This window comes from Stegodyphus dumicola, chromosome 6 (genome assembly GCF_044657685.1).
Source record: "Stegodyphus dumicola isolate Sdum_Otavi_A_Nest chromosome 6, ASM4465768v1".
NCBI lineage: Eukaryota > Metazoa > Arthropoda > Arachnida > Araneae > Eresidae > Stegodyphus > Stegodyphus dumicola.
Window position 1 is genome coordinate 76,891,214 of NC_140773.1, and position 20,575 is coordinate 76,911,788.

General features: G+C 31.6%; 1 protein-coding gene across 2 annotated transcripts in view; it reads left to right on the forward strand.

Moving 5' to 3' along the window:
- The window catches only part of LOC118188914 (uncharacterized), a 176,958-nt gene that overhangs the window by 13,179 nt on the left and 143,204 nt on the right, over positions 1–20,575 (forward strand). For both annotated transcript variants that reach the window (XM_035359436.2, XM_035359438.2), the window contains exon 3: positions 9,243–9,365. In XM_035359436.2, the coding sequence (XP_035215327.2) occupies positions 9,243–9,365 (123 nt within the window). The remainder of the gene's footprint in view (positions 1–9,242; positions 9,366–20,575) is intronic.

Genomic DNA, 20,575 nt, shown 5'->3' on the forward strand with positions numbered 1-20,575 from the left:
TAAAACAAGGGTACATAGAGCCATCGAGTTTTGAATGACGTAATCTTCATACGAATATGGGCATGTGGAAGACCAAATTTAAAATTTGGAATTTGTTTTATTAGTCCAAAGGGGCTTTGTTCCTGAAAGACTATTGTTTTCCTTTTGAGATTTTACGCTAAATCACTATAAATGTCCGTTTCACCTTTCAAACTGTTGCCACCAAATGTTAGAGTCCTGCATTATATTTGAAGAAATTAAATAATAATAATAAAAAAAAGTCTGGAAAGTTTCAAATTTTAAATTACGGCCAAAGAGGTGTATCCTGGTTTCCTTTGTCTCCAAACACCTACCGCTGTTTCGAGACATGTATATAAATAATAATAAATTTGATATGTTGTCTGTCTCGTTAATAATGATTTTCTCTCATTATTAGAATAGCTTTTAGACGCATTTCTCTGTAAGTAGCTTTAATACTGCGAACACTTGTTTAACGCGTACTTACGCAATGAGATTTTGTTTATACGCGGTATCTTAATTGTCTCCATTTAATTTGCCAAAAGCGAGAATTTCCATTATACGCAATTCGCTGCAGAGAGTCGGTTGGGTTGCAATAGCAACGTACGCTTTAGCAAACTGGAGAGAAATCTTTTAGCATGTGACCCACAGAATCACAAGTTTTCTCAAAAGCAATTATTCCTTTTGTGTCTTCGTTTCGCCCATTTAATAAATGACGTCATAAAACTTTCTTGTTGAACAGAACCTTATTTGTCTACTGACCTTGCTCTTTACAAAAGAACACCTACGCACGCATATGGTAACTCTGCTTGGTGCTGCCCGCTGGCTGAGTGACACACGCCTAGTCGCTATCATTTCACTTATCAAAGCAGTAATTACGTAGTTATGCTCTTCTATTTTTGCATTTGTATGGCTTTAATTCAATATGGCATCCAAAAGGATGAATAAAGATGATAAAGCAGCAAAAGGAAGAAAAAAGAAATGCAATATTTTGATATCATTTCAGAAAATTGAAATTGTAGATGAATTGGAAAATAGTATACTTGCAAAAGAATTAGCTACAAAGGAATCATGGATAAGAGCAATACGGAAGAATGAGAAAAAGATTCGGTGTAGTGTCAAAGCTTCAGGGAATACTTCGTCAACGGTTGTTGAAGTTTCAAGAATTTCTTAATTGGAAACGATTGAAAAAAATTTTACCAGCTTAGAATAAGAATCAAGTAAACGAAAAAGGCTTAGTTGTGGATAATGTTGCTATTCGAAACAAAGCTTTAGATTTGTATTCGTTTGTATTAAATAAAGATGGTCAATGTTCAGAGAAAATTGACTTTCAAACAAGCAAATGTTAGATGAAGAACTTAGAAATGTTAGATGAAGAAGCATCATTTCAATTTGCCCAACAATAAAAAATCAGCAAAGAAATTCAAATCCTAATTTTTGAAATGATTGAAGACAGGAGTTACGCTCCACAACAAGTTTTCAATGCGGATGAAAAGAGGCTATTTTATAAGCGAATGTGATAACAAACCTATATCACAAAGAAACAGAAAAAGTTGCTCCGGTGTTTTAAAGCATTTAAGGATAGATTCATTTTGCGGAAATAGATAGGGCTTCTTTAAATGCCAGCCCTCCCATTTTGATGCAGTGTTATGAGTGTTGAATCCCTCATGACACTGCATCCAAATGTAGAGGTTTTATTACTTTCTTCGAACACCACTTCCTTAATCCGACCAATGGATGAAGGAACCATAAAACGCTCAAACCATATTATGTCAGACATGTTTTCATTTCTACAAATTAAACACTAAACGAAGGGAAGGCTGACAAACTAACGGCATTTTGGAAGCAGCTCAACATAAGACATATAATAAGGAAAAGTTAATTTATAGAGAATGACAATTATAAAATGACAAATGAAGATCTGGATGAACTTATAATACCAGTCAAAGTTGAAAGCAGCAATAGTGAAGAAGATAAAGAACCTTTAACGTACAAGCAAGTAAACGAATTGTTAGAAAAGTCACAGGAACTGTTTGATTTCGTAAGGAAGATTAACCCAAAATGAAGAAAGAATAGGACACTGAGACGTATCGAAAACCTTTACACTCCTTACCGCTAAAAGTTTGATGAGTTGTGTCAGACATTGCCCCAGGCAATAACCATCAGATATTTAAAAAATAATTTATGATATGTACCTGTTTATTAAACAGTAATAGAAATTCTTTCAATTAACATTTGTTTCATTTTCGCTTTTAATTACAATAACATTTAGTTTTGTATAAATTTTTCATATTTTCTTAATCTGAGTTATACATAACACATTTTTTCCATAGAAAGTTAACTGCGGAACGCGAGTTTGCCGGACGCGCAATATGTTAATGACATAATCTATGCGTTCGTCTAGGGTTTACTGAACAAACTATTGAATAGATACTAATTCGACATAATCTTCTTTATTAAACCACTGCCCATCTAAAATATGCTACATCGACTGCAAAATTTGGTAGTCTCTAAGAGTTGTGTCGGATAATGAAATGGATACAATGTCAGTTCACAGCCTAGGTTCCTGGTCTTATAACAAACACCACATGCTCTACAAGTCGCTCTACCCCTGTATGGTCTTGCTCCATCCTAACTTAGTAGAGTCCATATATCAGACTTTTTTACTTTTATCACGAAGCAGTGCAATAGTAATGCTATTTCTCTTTGATATTAAGTACCATCCAGCAACTTAGATTTGATTTTTATTTCCTTGCACGAAGTAAAAAGGAAGTACTGTAATCGCGAAAAGATTCAGGCTCCATATTTCAACGAAAATAACCATTTTGACCGCTTTCGAATGCAATTTAACGATGTTTTTGCGTGATATATGTACGTAAGGACAGAATAAAAGACTCTTTTTATTTCCTTGTGCGAAGTAAAAAGGAAGTATTGTAATCGCGAAAAGTTTCAGGCAGCATATTTCAACAAAAATATCCATTTTGGCCGCTATCGAATGCAATTTAACGATGTTCTTGCGTGATATTTGTACGTAAGTATAGAATAAAATACTCTTTTCCTTCAAAAAAATTATAAAACTGCTTTAAAATGAATTCTGAAGAGAATTTTTCGTGGCGTCTGTACGAACATATGTACGCACGTACGTATCTCGCATAACTCAAAAACGAGTAGCCTCAGAACGCTGAAATTTTGTATATAGGACTGCTATATGTAGATGTGCACCTCGTATTTCGGTTGCAATCGGTCGCACCACACGTATATAAAAATATTTATATATATATCCACTCTGTTACCCGGCTCAGTGATCTCAGTTTCTTTACTCTTATATGTTTGTAAATTGTACATTTTTTGCTTTGAAAATGATTGAATTATGTTGTTCTTATCTTCGGGTTAAGGTTTTTATGCCTTTAGTAAATCTGTATGCAACATGTTTAGAATTATCAACAAAAAGTTGTTTAAGTGCCGCTAAGCCTAATAAATTTTTTTGATGGCGGCCATTGCTTGTTTACTTTTGAAACAGCAGGATAGTGGATTTGTTGCTAATCTAGAGAAATTTAGCTTCGAAGCAACAAAGATAACGCCTTCATTTATTATTGCGAATTAAATCATGCTTAATCCTTTCTGGAATTTTTTCGAGGAAATAAGTCTTTAAGATTTACTTCGTAATTTTAATACAGATATTTTGAGATTTTATGTCTTTTTGCCTTGTCGCGAAGTGAGAACTGAATTAATTGAATGAGAAATACTCAATCGTCTGCGAAAAATTTATTTTTTGTTTTGTTTGCTTAATTTCTTTTATACATTGTTCTAGCTTTATTATAGTATTTGAATAGGACATGTAGGAACGATTAGATAATTCTTTAAATGATATAAATTTTGTGCATTCTGAGTTATGAACGAAATATAATACTGTTAATTGAACCTAGCGACAGAGTGTCGCTATGGTAAACAAATAGAGTGAATTTTAAAGAATGCATTTATTCTATTGTGGTTTATGCGCTGTCGGCGAAATAGATTTAATTCAATCCAATAAGTTTAAATGAAATACAAGAAAAAAATGCTTATAATTTAATATTTCGTACAAGGAAGTCATGTGGTATACACATCAGATTTTTTTTTTTATTTAGCTTAAGGTTAATTACGTCTTGATTTTTCGTTTCTATATAAATCATTAAAGACGGTTTCCATGGCTGATATGGGGCATTAAGTGTAGTTTGAAGTAACGATGGAAAGCCATCATTTCTTTATTTTATGCACACAGTGCGGTTTGTAATTTATTAATTGTAATAATCACTGTGAATCATAAACAATGCTTAGAACTAAACGTTCATATATAATCAATTTCAGTGTACATCATAAAAAATTTGTGAAGACTGCTTCAAAGCACAATTTTTGAAATTTTATGATGATAATTTCTCTGCTCGGTGATTTCGAATTTTTGTAATGAGGACTATGATCAGTAAAGGTAAAATAATAACAAACTTAATATCCAACTAGCTAGATCAGCAAATTCATTAGAACGATTTTTCTTGTAACCATCCACATATGAGACTATACATTAAAAAAGAAAAAAAAAAACTAAACAGTACATTGCAAGAAATTCTTATCAAAGCATTTGAAAGAACAAAGAAAAAAAGAACAAATGGAAAGGAAAGAATAAAATGCTGAAAATAAGTCAGGCCTCCGAATATCATTCATTCCCTTTGCACCAATTTCCAGATATTACTTTTTTGAAATTCTATGGAAAAGTTGGTTTCTTCCAAAGATAAATTTTTTTTTTCTGTTTATATTTTATCCCTATTCCTCCACATATACATTTGCTTGGAACTATTTTTATTCTTTGCTACAGTCAAGATGGCATACTAAATTTCAGGCTGAGGAGCACCTGAGCCCAGGTAAAGGAAGTATTTCTGCTATGAAAATGGAAAAGGAATTTGTGGCGATTTATCATCTATCATCCCTTAGGCTAGGCGCAGAGTTTTCATGTCTGCTTCTCATCCTACTTCATGATTTGAGGCTATACTTCTTTCATGATCATGAATCAAGCTTACTGCAGCTCACTAAATGAATAGTTTGAGCCTTTCAATGAAGTAAATGGCTCTGCAGATAGGGTAGTAAATACAGAAACACATTTTTAGACAGTAGCAGTTACTTGGAGCTAATAAGCAGTTTGCTTGAAGAAACGTGCTGCAGCAGTATTGGGGTTAGCAGATTTTTTACTTTAAATTCCATTCAATTACGTTTCATGCTTTGAGATGGAAAAAACACCGACAAAATTTGGAACAGCTCTAATCTTCCAACGCTTCGGTTGATTTCAATCTTCAAAATAACTAAAATTATCAAAAACGGTCAAAAACAAGTTTTAATATCAAATGATCAGGTTTTAATGTGGCGGCAAACTCAAATATTATGTCTGTTACTGAAGACACTACCGTGCCGATCCTAGACTGTCGGCCGCCCAGTGCAAATTAAAATTGGCCGCCCCCTTTTTTTACAGAAATATAAAATGTTTGATAATCATTTCGTCCTCCACGTGCTGTGCACCTCTTCCCTTCCGCTAGGATCGGCCCTGGGTGAAGAAGTGCCACAGCAGGTGTTTATCAGTAGGTAATTCAAGTGTTGTCCTCATGTACTATGCATTTATATACACCAACGTCCTACAGGGCCCTGAGTGCCCCCCATGATTCGCCACACCCTATATTCAGCTCACCGCGCCCCGCACCGTCAGTGGTATCTGGGTTCTCATTCGTTTTCTACATTACTTTACTGAAATAATTTACATAAGTAAGTTAGTTCTATGATTCCTATGGTAGTTGATTACATTTGTTATATATGGCTGCATTACGTTTAACTGTGGTTTCAGTAATTACTATTTTGGTATTCGCTACTTAGTTAGACATTTCATAATATTTCTTAATTGAAAGTTCACTGTTGTATAAATATGCGCAATAATATATAGCTGTTTAAAAGTATTTCTTTATGTTTGTAAGTTGCTGGTATAGGAGTGGAGATGCTTATGTTATCTAGGTATACATGGTTCCTCGTCTTCTGTTGCTAGATTTCATATTATTACATGCATCTTCTTTTTCAGATGTCCTTTTTTCATTGCATAGCGTAAGAGCCTATCTAGATTTTAATTGGGTCTTTGAAAATGTAAAGTTTATGTTATGGGACAATTAAGTAAATAGTGTCTTGAATCACTTCTTTCCCCTTATACACACACATTTGACATAGCAATGAACATTGCATGCAAACAAGTATCTCAAGAATACTCTACGCTGCTTTTAAACATCCGACTGAACTCTTGGAGGGCAAAAAATAGTTTGTTTTCCAAGCGAATATTTGTTTGGAGCTTCTAAAAATATTTTTAAAATTTTGTCTGTTTTAAAAGTTTATTCAAATTTTTAACTATTTGTGAAGTTGAAACAATAAGCGATTTTTAAATCAAAAGAATGTTAGCAGACGCATGATTTTTAATCGATAGTGAGAATGGATATCCAGATCAAACATAAATTTAAAGAAACTGACTGCAAACTTACGTTGGATTAGAAAGAATGTTTTTATTTTCGGTGGTAGTTATTGTTTTGTTTATTACATTTTTTTTTGCATTCTATAGAATAGAATGTATAAAATAAAGTTAAAAAAACTTTTAAAATTATATTCAGATTCATTTGAAAGGTTTAAAAATGTAGATATTAAAATATTATTGACCATGCACGAATTGTATAAGAAAATTAATAGAATTTTCAAAGGACAATAGAACCGATGTGGAGTAAGGTATGCAAAAACGATTACATTCAGTTCCTTGAACATTCTCTTTGAAAATATTTATTTAAAATCTGCCAAGAGCTTTTTTTTTTCCAATGCACTTCATCGAAACCTGTAATTTAAAAATACATTTTATATATTTCATTACTTAAATACGAAAGTAGAAAGTACTACTGGAATAAGAGAGACCTGTGTAGTCAAGAAGTTTGCGCATTAAGCTTTTAAAATATTTGCAAAAAAGAGGAAAGTTCAAAAAGCGATTGTTTAAAAGTACATTTGATACTGTATTTCCTGAGTATAAAAGTTAGACCATGTAAAAACAACAATACAATACTAAAGGAGTAAATGTTTTCGCGTAAAAACATAATGTAAAAATTTACAAAACGAGATAACTTCAAAACCAAAAAGAGATGAAAAAAACTAATAAGTTTTAAATCAAAAATTTTAATTTTTAAATGATGCACGCAAATAATCAAAAGCATTTCAAATACACAGAAAATACGTACAGAAAATTGCAATAAAGGATAAATTAGCCCAACTCGAGGCTTATAAGGGACCTATCAAGAAAAAAGCGTCACAAAACTCGAATCCAGCTAATTCCATTAGCGCGTTTTGTCAACCGAAAACAATTAATACTGAAAGCGGAATTACATTAATAGAATAATCAAACTAAATTATCTTAATATAGTAAGTCTAAATGGTTCTGCTTCTTTTCCCAACGCGACTGCAATTTAAAATTGTATATGTAAAACTTACTATTTAAGCAAGAAAAAACTATACAAGAAAGCCTATTTAGGCGAAAGTACAAATTAAAATAAAAAGCTAAAAAGCTATTAGTAAAAAATTACACAATTTTAAGGGAGATCCCAATGCGCATGAAGAATATAAACTTTTTTAAAGAGAAGAATTAAAAGAAACATAATAAAAACGTCTCAAAATGGGTCTTGCTAAGACCAAAGGCAGAGAAAAATAGAAGACTAACATACCTGCGTCCATAGCATTGGCCTAACCAAAGTAAAGTTAAGCATAAACTGCCGAAAAAAAGTTGTCGGAATTAGAAAAATTCCACAGGCTACCAGAAAAGGAAAATAGTCAAAATTCTCCAATTAGGGGGTGAGGCGACGTTGAAGGGGGAAACAAACGTAATGAAGCAGTAGCCAATGGTACGTAACGGCCAGTGGGATTGTTTTGTTAGGGACGGATTAATAAGAAATTTTTCAAACACTTTTATGAATGAGATTACTCGAAGATTGTTTTCAGTGCTCAAAGTTTGTTTTCAAATGAAATTCTTTCTAATGATGAAATTTCCTAAATTTTCCAATTGTAGCTTTTCTTTCTTTCTAGTTTTAAACATTGTAATTTTACATGCTACAAAAATTATAAAATTTAGCTTTCTCGCAGTAATTTAGCTTAACTCTTATCACTAAAAATTAGGACTGTAATGATTAAATTATTAAACTAATTAAAAATAATTAAACATAACCATATTTATTGGAAATAAAATTTTAATGATTAAACTAATCTAATTAAGATGATTAAATTTAATTATACCCATTAGTAACTATACAGGTTAGGAATAGAATTGTTTGAATTAAATGATTAAGCTAAATTCAAATGCTTAAATATAACTATTTAATTAATTAAACTTAACTAAAATCAGTTGTCATTTAAAATAGATTGAAGAAGAGTAAGGAAACTGAAAAACAAGATTTAGATTAAATATTAATTGTTTGCATCTTAAATTTAAGGTGAGTTTAATGGTTAGAAATATTATTAGCTCTCCTTGGAAAAGTATTCTAACAGTTTCTGTGGAAAAGTTTTCAGCTGAATAAAAGTATACCATTCATCCCGTTTTTACTCTAAACACAGGTACAGAAGACATAAATAATGATAAACAATGAAATAGGTAATAATCAGAAACTTTCACTATCTGCCCAGAAGAACTCTGTATCTGGTACCTTTATTGTTAACGGCATTGATTAATTTCTAAATCCTAAATTCGCTAGATATGTAATATGCTTAATAGGTAAATTTATAAGGACTGCTCCAAACTTATATATAAAATATACAAATAATAAAAAGTAATAAACAAGGTTGTAAAAAGAAGGTTATATTATGTGTTCAGGAAATATGTTTACCCTTGATCTTATAATTAATTATATTATCAATTATCTTTAATTATATTATCATTTAGTTTCTAAAATTGTTAGATGTATTTATCTGTTGTGTGGTGATAGACACTATATTGATCGTTTACCCCCTACTCAGATACAGAAGAAAAGCAATAAGCAAAATAATAAAAAGAAACGTATTGTCTATGCAAGAAAATTTTATATGTGTTGTTAATTGTATTATCAGTTTTTAAACACAACACGGTGTTAACTTTGATTCCATTTCATCTTTGATGAAGCTTATCCGGAAAATGAAAGAAGCGTGTTTATGTCTGCCACTTCTAATTTAAAGTTTCTCTTTTTCAGATTAAAAGCATGGTCGTTAAACTTTGCGCTATGAGAAACGAGTATGCGAGGAAAAAGAGAAGCACTCGAACCAAAACTGCCGAGTTCGTCAAGCTGGATAATATGAGCTGCAGAATGAACCAAGTGAGATTAAAATTTCGAGACTTCATTTCAACTCCCTTTTCGAATTTAACAAACTCGACTAAATTAAATATGCGACTATCGGAAAGAGAATTTAGGAATACAATTAGATATATTATCTTTTACTCTGTGATTGCATTTAGAAGTATAATGAGATGTATCGTTAGGAATCTATTGAATTCCGATGCAACTCTCGCAGTGTCTTTTCTTGTTTTAAGCCTTAGGTTTGTGGCTCTAAATGATTAAACATCAAATTATCGAACGGCGAGAGGGCGATGCCAGCGTTCGATGTATATATATCTGTATAGTATATCCATTCCGAACATTCGCGAGGAATTAATTGCATTCGCAGCTGAATTACGAACCTTCCTATTCTATGCAGTTAAAACTTACGCAGAATTCCTAATTCATTATGCCTTGTCTTCTTCTTGCTGTCTGTTTATAAGGACAAATCGTCACTAGCATAGACGAGAAGAATCGGGACTTCGGATTAATCCAATTAGTAGGAGGATCTTGCCGAACTGAAAATTCTCCGCTGTGCTTGGAGCTATTTATAGTCTGCTGTTGTACTTCATTTCCACAGTTCTCGCACAGAAACGATATATCTTGGACTAAGGAAGCTACTTAGATTTGTTTGTTTAAAATTTGTGTTGAAAACAGATACTACAGCGTGATTACTCTAGCAGGGTTAAAGTTTGAGGCTTTGCTTTTCTTAGGTGGTTAAATATTATGCATAGTGATTTTTCAAATTTTCTGCATGTATGAAATTTAAAATGAATCAAATTCTACCCAGAGAGTGAATTTTCGGACATTTATATAGCATTCCAAGCTCCTGCCTTCAAACGATGGTTTAACTGAAAATACAACAAAGAGAAAAATGAGGAAGCAAAATGTACCATTATAGATTTAAAATTTTAATATATTATATTAAAAATTAAATGACGTAGTCTATATATGCAAAAACGTTGTAAAATGATAGAAAGTTTACTTTAAAATTTAAAAACATAAATCGAAATAAACAGTACTTTTACAAAGTTTTAGGACTATTGAAGAAATGCTACCTACATGGTTTCCATAATATGGTGCCTAAGGTATTTGCTCTAAAATAAGTACGAATCAAAATTATGCTGCAAACATGACTATTAAAAGCATCCTCACCTTTATAAAGTTTCTTTTCTTCACGTAGAAGGAAAATGATTTTGTTTGAACTTTCAATAGAATATTAATAGAAGAAATATTATATTATTTTTCTTTGAAAGCGAAGTGATTTTATTTATAGTAAGCACTAAAATTAATTTATAGACAATTTAAAGAGAGAAATATGTTTCTTAAACCACAGAGCCCTACCAGCGGCCAGGTGGTTAAGACCCACTGAACTGGTAGCTCAAGCTTCTTTGGGTTCAAGTCCAAGCCAACGGGCTGGTGGTATAGTTGGTTTTCCCCATGTGTAACCTGTCTACTAGCCAGTTTTCCTCAGGAAGTCCTCCACGTAGACATTTCTCCTCTTAGGCAGATAGCCTTCCTAGGTTTGCCATATTCAGATAACCAAGCCTAATCTTAGATTACTGAAGCGAATTCAAAGAAGAGTTTTACTAAAAGTTTGCATGGCTACAGAGCAATTACCTATGAAGGTTATTTCCCAATTACAGGTTTCACCCCTAGTGATTTTCATGCTTTACATGAAAAAGAATTTAAAAACTAATATCAGCAAACATATGTTCCAAACCGAGGTGGTATTTAAGGACCTCCCTCACCCTAGTGATCCTTTGACAATTCAGACTAGGATTTGTGACAATTCTGTGAAAGATAATTTCCCATTTGTGTGTTAGACAGATGACAGTTAAACTGATAGTCGAATTAGACTAGCTTATGTCGTTTTTCATCATGATTCTGAACTGGACAAAAAACTCTTTGGAATTCTTAATGAATTTGCTTTTTTTCAGGACGAATTACTATGCATTAGTGAATTAATTATGTCGCTATCTAATCATTGTTTATTAAATTGTAACCTCCTTATTTAAACCATAGACCTGTTATATACTAGACGGAGCATCGCCATTCAAAACCGGGTGAAAAAGCGGCACAGGAATGAGCTTCAGGAGTTTGGGCATGAAATGGAACTGAACCCAGACTTTGGCGGGCTATCGCCATGGCTTGCGATTTTTTTCTCCTCTTTTCTCTTAGTTCGAAATGCGAACTTGGGAAGATGTCATTTCGCAGAAGCTGCCGTTGAATTTGCAGAAGAGGTTAGATCGATAAACATCAGCCAAAATTAATAATTTCCCTAAAATTGGACACTTTATTTTTAAATTTAACAGGATAATTTTCATGCTGTAGAATAATATTTTGTAATATGTCCATCGGCGTCTACAAAATTTAAAATAAAATAAAAAAAAACTGGAACAAACTAAATTAATAATAATCTGAAATTAAAAATACAAAAATTTTAGTGATAGATTCAAATGCAGAACGATTCTTAACGAATTTAGTATCGTAAAATATAAATTTTATACAAGAAAAACTTTTTATTGTAATTAACTCCAAGATAACTATAAGTTTAAGGAATTTTATTTCAATCACAATGCATATATTATACTGAATATGACTAAAAAGACTTGCACTTTCCAAATAAATAACATCTAATGGCATCTAATCATAATTACATATAACTTTCTTTATAACACAGTAAATGTATAAAAATAAATAATTAATAATAATAAATAATTGTTACATTACATAGACCCTAAAAATCAGAGGCAATAAAGCTACAAGTGAAGTTCAGAAAAGAAGTATGTACATTATGTTCACAATAAAGTCATATAAACAGTAGTAATATGTGAAAGCTTACATTAAACTTCTACTACAGAATTTATATACATTACTGAAAGAGATCATTTTCATTAAATGTTCACAAACACATAAAAGAAAAGGAAGCACACTTTTTCTTGGCATGTGTAGAAAACCTACATGCTCTCCTTCAAAAAAAAATTTGCTATACACTTTAATACACTAATACTACCATATATCATATAATGTGTCAAATTTTAATACATAAGGCTAAAAAAACTAAAGAAAAATTATTTTCTGACAGTGAATAACCACTCAAATAATTCAGAACCAAGAAATAAAATTTACTAAAAATGGGGAAAGAGTCAAAGCATATAACTAATATTTGATCAAATGTGCACTAATGACCTTTAAATAAAGTTGTTTTGGTGTTAATGCTACGAATTTTTTTAAGTTGCAGTTTTTCAGTAATCTGTTTCCCCACATGATAAAATCTGATTTTTAAATATTCAAATAAGATAGCTTTCATTAAAGATAATCTATGGTTTTCTAATGGAGAAAAATTTAAAGTGTGTGAATTTAACGAGGTGAAAAGGGATTCAGATTCATGGAGGGTCTTAATAATTAGTCGATGCATAATATGACGTTTCACTAAATCTCCTGCAGCTTGCGCTACTCTGAAATTTCTTTCCCCATTTTTACAAAGTTTTACAACGTTGGCAGCCGGAGTGATTAATACACCCATATTTTTCCTTTGTATGAAAGAGCCGTTTTCGAAGTGTAAGTCCCTTCTTAAAGCTGATAAGCAATATGCACAATGTATTTTTTTTAATAATTTCCTCACTACGAATCCAGAAATGTATTCCACTATATCTGAAATGTATTGCCTTACTTTTTGAGGATACTCATCCGAATATAAGTGGATTTCTAATTCATTTCTGTTGTCTGAAATACCATCGTCATTATCACTATCCTGATGAAAGTAATTCAGTTGAGACACATATTTGTTCGTGGCAGATGTAATATTTAAAATATGTGTCTCATCCAAAATAATACAATTAGTATTATCAGATGTGATGATTTCATGATGGCATAACAGTCTTATGTATGCAGCTTTAAACTGCTTAACAGTTGGATTATTGTTATGTCACCTTTCATTCTAATTGCACTAAAACCATTTCGAGATGGTCTTGCGAAACCTTGTATGTTAAAAGGAACTTCATTATAGGATTTGGCCCCTGACACAATTCCGTGTACAAATGTCGAACGCTTTTAACAGATGTTAAAAAGCCCAAAAATCCCATTTTCCTATTGCTTACAAGGATATGGTCCCCATTAGCCGATATTCTAAGGCATCTTATGTATGCAGCAGCATGTTCTAAAAAGTCAAAAATTATATGATGATTGTTTGCATTTAGTGGTGATTTGAACCCTTTGCTTAATATATTTTTGGAATTAAGGATATCAAATAAATTGTTGAATATCGTTAAAAAGCGAACTGTGGCAGCAGCACCCTGAAATTCCTTAAGTTTAAGATCATCACATAGGTAAGTTAAGGAATTGGCAACACTTAGGCTGAAAACTTGAGAGGCAAGTTTAACTTTCATTTTTTCTCGTTGCCACTCAATGTGTCTTCTGCGCAATTTATTGGCAGCATGCAGCCCACATTTTTCTTGATATTCCACCAAGTCTATTACATACTGCCAATTAATCATTTCACCATTCTCATCAAAAATAGAACCTTTACTGGCTAAAGTGTTTCTTATTAATTTGATCATATGTGAAGCATCCAAGAAAATGTATATATCTTTTTTTGTCACCGGATGTGGAAAACTATTTTTTAAATGCTCAGCGTTAATATTTGCGCCAAGATTATTTACTGTGCTCACATTGGCACTCAAACCATCAAAAGTTAAAGAGACTATGTCTATTCCAATACAGTGTAATCGGCCTAAGGCATCTTTTATTAAATTTGCTCTTTCATTGGAATTTAATCCATTAATGAGAAAATATGCAATTGGAATTTTCCAGTTTTGGTTCAAAGCATTGACCATAAATACCAAAGTCTCCTTTGCAACAGGCATTTCATCGTCGTCAACGTTACTTCCCATATCTACATATCCTAAATATTTACTGCCATCCCACTCAACATGAGATCTTATGGCCATTTCATCCATTAATAAGCCACAGATGAGCTTCTTATTTTCTTTTTTGGCTTCTTCAACTCTAGCAGAAAGTGCGAGAAAAGCCTCGGATGTAAATCCAGGCGATCCATCGACCCTCTGGTACCACTTTCTTAAAGTGGATGGATGAGGCAAGCTGCTGTTAAAGACTTTCCTGACATAATTATAAGCTTTCGATGAATAAAAGTTTAAAGTTAAGGCAAATGCCCGCAACTGTGGAGGATAAGTCTCATTTGTCTTTCCCTTTTCTATCCGCCTAAGAAGTTCAACAGCAGAGCCAGGAAGAGAAAGCTAGGAGGAAAAAAAATATGTATAAACATACTTATTCACTTGCAAATTCTTATTTTTATTCATGAAGAGGTCACACGCATACATATTTGCAAATAGAGCAAACGACTTCTGCATATTTTATATATAGATATGCCAGCTGCTAAAGAGAATTTTGAATTTAGAAAAATTTTGAGAAAATTAGGACGATTGTTATTTTAAGAGGTATTAGCACAGATTTTTTAAAAAAAGCAAAAATTTTATCTTAACAAAAACTAGCATTTTTTTTAAATAACAGTGAAAAAGTACGTAAAATAAATTTAGAGTATAATTATGTTTACTTACCTCTAATACCTTAGAAGCTGAATCGGTAATTAACGACTTCTGTTTCATTTCATTCAAAACGTCTTCCAAAGATAAAATATTTCTTTTTAGTCTCTTGTTCTTTTTTTGCAAATTCCTGATTTTTTTCCTGTATGCTTCGGCAACATGATTTGCGACACTAAGGACTTTTCTTGCCTTTGTTGGCGAGGCTACATCTTCTTCGGTGAAATCACCCAAAAAGCATTTTCGTTTTGTTCCTTTCACAGCATTATCAGAAGTATCTAAACAAAGCAGATATGAGATGCTTTATAAACAGACTAAAAAAATTTATAATTGACGTAATTATTTATGGTGCTTTATACCAAGTGATTGTTTAACCTGATTAGTAGTGGATTACAATGAAAGAATAATTCAAATGAAAATTCATTAATATGGGATCCTCGGATAAATTCAGGGAGGTATGTACTATTCGTTTCTTCACAAAAGATTAATTACTGAACTAATCCAATATTATGGTTGATTTAGAATTTTAAAAAAAGATATAAATATAGAAAATATATTGTTGATTTAGAATTTTAAGGAAATGTACAAATATAAAATAATTTGCATGGGAGTCAAAAATGCTGACAATTTTAGAAATTATACGTACTTTAATTAGAAGACTTAAAGAAAGAAAGAAAAAAAAGCCCACCTGGTTTTTTATTAGTGGTGTGGTCTACAACACATCTTTCTTTGGGGGGCTTTCTTTTATTTTCGTCCTTATGCAAATGATTTGGGAAGTTAAAAATTGATGGAAGCGCATCTTTCTTTAACCAAGTACCTCCAAATTTCCCTGTGTCGAAACATTCGGGCTTGAAATGTTTTGAACATACTTTCGAATATTTCGTAGCTTTAAATCCTTCTCGTTTTAATCTAACCTCCCATAATGCTCTTATTTTCTCATCCTTAGGAAAGCTAGAAATAAAATTACGATTTTTACAAAGATTGTGAGTATATAGCAAAAATAAAATGAATAACAAAAGCAAATACTCTCTATAGAAAAATATAAGAGAAATTATAATAATATTGAAATGAAGAATATGCAGGGGAAAATGGAGAAAGTGACAAAAATGTGCAGAAAATGAAAAAAAAAATTGTTTTTAAATGGAAAAATAGGATGTTGTTATCAGAAGGGTAGCATCACTATAAGGCTGTTTCTATACTGCACAAATTAAATTTGCAAAATGCAGTTTACCCCCGACAACCAGACAAATAGTCATACTAGTTTCGCAGCACAAAGGTAGACAAAGACAAAAACAGAATGAGACGAAACAGTGTACAATAAATACGACATATCGGAAAAATGGTAATAGAAATAAATAAAGTACAAATAAAATAAATATAAAAAAAGAGTTTTTTCATTTAAAAATAAATAAATAAATAAAAAGTGATTTAGGCAAAGCATAAAATACATACTAAAGATAGTGGATGAAAAATAAAATAATTAAAAAATTAAACATAAATAAAATTCATATATATATATATATACTTATTGTAATGCATAAAGAAGGAGTAAAGATAATTTAAGAAATGATTTTGAGTGAAAAAGAGATTAAAATAAAACAGGAAGATTATAAGCCTAAAAGGAAAAAAAGGGCCAGGAAAAATATAAATAAATAAATAAAAAAGGAGGTTTTTTTTTAGTACTTAGGACAGAATAAAAATAAAAAATAGATAACATAAGAAAAATGAGTGGAAACAGAAAATAGTACAAAAAGGAAATTTAATATTAATACGAAAAGGAAATTTAATGTTAATACGGTGTATTACAGAGAGCTACAGAGTAGGCAAATCAAAGTGAGAAAGATATTAAATTAAATGAACTAAAAATGAATGTCAATATAGCAGATATAAGTTAAAAGGAATAGAGAGAGAGAGGTAAATAATTAAATTATGAAACAAAAAGGTGGTAAATTAAGACTTCCTTTTAAAAGCAAAAAAAAAAAAAAAAAAAAAAAAATATATATATATATATATATATATATATATATATATATATTATGCACGTTGCACAATATAGTCGCACTTATTTTAAATAATTTTAGAAGGTAAAATTTAAATAACGTTCATTATTTTTAAAAAGAAACTTAAAACAATTAAAGTTTTGAAATTTAACTGCTATATAATTACTATTTTCTTAATACTTAACAAATTCTTAATAATTGAATAAATTGCAGAAACATGATATAAGAAAGAAAATACGTGATTGAAAGTAAACATATTTGTTATATTTGGATGCAAGAAAAGGGGATAAAATAAAGTCATTCATGTCCCCCCCCAAAAAAAACATAATTTTATGCAGTTCTTACACAGTGTTACATCAACATTATCAAGTATTAAATACGTACATTACTACTTCACATGTCCGCATAAGCAAACGCATACAAAGAATATTTAAACAAACGCATTCAAAGCAGTCTGTTGGCGTATAAAAAATGTCGCCAAAGCAGAATACTAGACTAATTAAAATTATATTATATTACTAAAATTTTAACATTTATTTCAGAACACAGTTATTAGAAACATGCATATATAGTAAGATACTTTTATTTAAATGTTATTTCAAGCATGCATATATTATATAAAATTAGAAAAATCTATTTTTTATTAGAAAACGGCAAGTAGAGTGGTTAAAAAAACCTCTACATTTTATAAAATTAGGTTTTAAAACATTAGAAAAAGCTCACCTGTGAAATGTTACTCCTCCACCTTTCACGTATCTGGAATTACATCCATATGCGGAGCACGAAAGTACCATTTTTGAATTCCGAAACAATGCGCGTACACGCAAAACACTCGCTTCTCACAAATTCTCCATAGAACTGTAATGGTAAGGAAGATCCGCGGGAAATAGGATCTGGGAAATGTACCAAATGTCACGTGGTTCGCATTCCTGTTCCCCTTCAGGGTTGCCGTTTCTCTCTCTAGTACATTACAGCTCTATGATTTAAACCGAATCTCTTTCATTCTTATATTCTCTTACGAATATCTTTTCCCGTAATAAATTATTGTATCTTCGCATGCAATTCTTAAAGATCTTAATAATAAAGATGTTGATGTCATCTATTCTCATGTACGTAGCTAAATTGGGAATTTAAGAAATGTAAAGTCTGATTGGTTGGCTAAACAAGATACAAAACTTCAGGTTAACACATCAGGGACATTAAATTATTCTTCAAGAAACAAAGATTGAATAAAATATGTCTCAAATGATAAACACAATAAATCTAGTGCAGCTATCCTTTCGCCAGACACGGCCGAAGCGTTTGATTGTGTCTATCTTAAGAAGGCGTTCACAAGCTTGTAAAAATGGACCTTCTTCGGGAATTGATTCAAATCATCGCATCATATCTACTCAACTGGTCCTTCTCAGTGAAGCAAGGAATTTGCATCTCTTTTCCACACCCAGTCTGTGATGTTGTCCCCCAGGGTTTCATCCTTGGGCCATTCCTCTATTTGATTTATGCAAATGAATTCCCAAAATTTAGAGGCGATCTGTTATGCCTATGATATTGTCATCATCATCCTTTCGAGAACGCCGAATTACGCCCTTTAAAGGATTCAGGATGAGATTGAAAACTGGTGCCAGAAATGGAAGATAAAAATCAACCGAGAAATGTTCCAAATCTTAGTTATCAGAATGTATAAAGTTCAAGATAAACAGGAAGTGACCCTCTTCGAAAAGCATGTCCTGCTTGTACATTTGGCTAAATGCTTAGGCGTTCGGTTCAATACATGATTCACTTGTTCTACGCATATTAACAGTGTAAGTGGAAAGTCATTACTTTCAATTGACTCAATCTTGCTCATAAGTTACGTTTTTGTTAGTCTGTCATCGGTCCGCTCTAAAATTTGCCCCATGGTTTGAAAATTAACACGATGAAAGAATACCTAAACAAGCGCAATATGAAATTCTACAGCAAGGCAGCAGCAAATACTACTGCAAAATTCACTACACTTCTAAATTATGAAATTTTAGTGGACGATTTTTTATTCGTCCGTACGCTGCGTATCTTCTATGGCACGAAAGATTTATGCCCTGACATACGGTTTCATCTCTCGTTTAAACACAGGCGAACTACATGTTACGCTTCATGATGTAAATTCTTAATACTATACATTTTTATATCTCGAGTATTCCCTGTATTGGACATCGCTACCTTGAAGCTGAAGCTACTCTGACAATTGGGAACATTCATCTTTCCCACCGCCTACGCAGATTTTCTTTTATTGCTGCAGATGGCATCAGATGCGTGATGACTTTAACTGCTACACAGACAAAGCGCTTTTTCTCTTTTCACCATTCAAGACCTCATACGAGGGACGCATATCATGCACCACCTCTTCTCAGACTCTGTAAGGATCCGTGCAATTGCTCTGAGAAATACTGCCTAGGTAGTAGAGCCCAGAATAACGCTGCAGTATCGCTTGGTTGAGCTTTTTTTTTTGTCCAACCCAGTTAGTCAACTTTTCTTAGAGTAAATGAAATTGTAAGGTTCCAGCAAGTAGCTATCAATAAGAGGCTTGTTGATATCTTGCTTTTTATTACTTTAAGTGTAAAACCTACAAGTTGTGAGGAATAAAATTTTAAATTAATCTTTACATTTTGAGTTGTATCTTGCGTCAGCAGTAAGTATTTAAGACAGACCATATATCGCAGTACATAGAGGTAACTTCTAAAGGTTAAAAGTTAAATACAAGAAGTTTATTTAATTAATTTTACACCTTTATTCGTTAAAAATATAAATGAGAAAGAATTTCGACTAAAAAATTCATTATAGGTTTAATCTCTTTAAATAGTAGTCTCTTGATATAGTACTAATATATAACTTTATATAACCTTTTTATATACTTATTGATCAAATAAAATATCACTTAGATCTGCAGACAAATGTTTAAAGATTAGTTGGATAATTTGCAGTAACACCACGACAGAAATATAAAAATAATTCAAGCTCATAATTATGTTGCACTATACTTGATTATTTAAATTCTTTTTGTGATTTTAAAATATTCATTTGCATAATGTTATTTGCATAATGCTTGATTTTATTTGATATCATGTACTGACGGAATGTATCCTTATGATTTTTTTGAAAATTAGAAATTTAATAAGATGTCTTTTATTTCTGATTGCAAAATTAAACTTTTGATAAAGAATAACTAATAAAGAAGCCAATGCCTACGGTTAGTTCGATAAATATAGCTAACTGAATTTTGCTCCATCTACCAAGCATATCTAAACAAGGTTTAGTCTATAATTTAGGGTGCCCCTTGGATTATGGCCAAATTATTGTTTCTCATAGATAAATAATTATTTATTATTTTACCAAATCATTCCTATCACCTGAAAATAAATCAGTTAATCGGTATGTGATTTAATTTACATTAAGGCAAGTGGTGAATTCTGCCCCAGTGTTTTGTATGTAAATTATTAAATAATCTCTTCTCATGCGGATTATAAATAGTTTTGGATTATATTCTTCCAATTAACGAGAAAACTTTCATGTTTTGAATAAGGGCTCTTTCATTTAGTTTAAATCACTGTTGTTGAATTTATGAAGCATTCATCTCATAAACGATAAACCATGTATTATAAGTTATATTCAATGG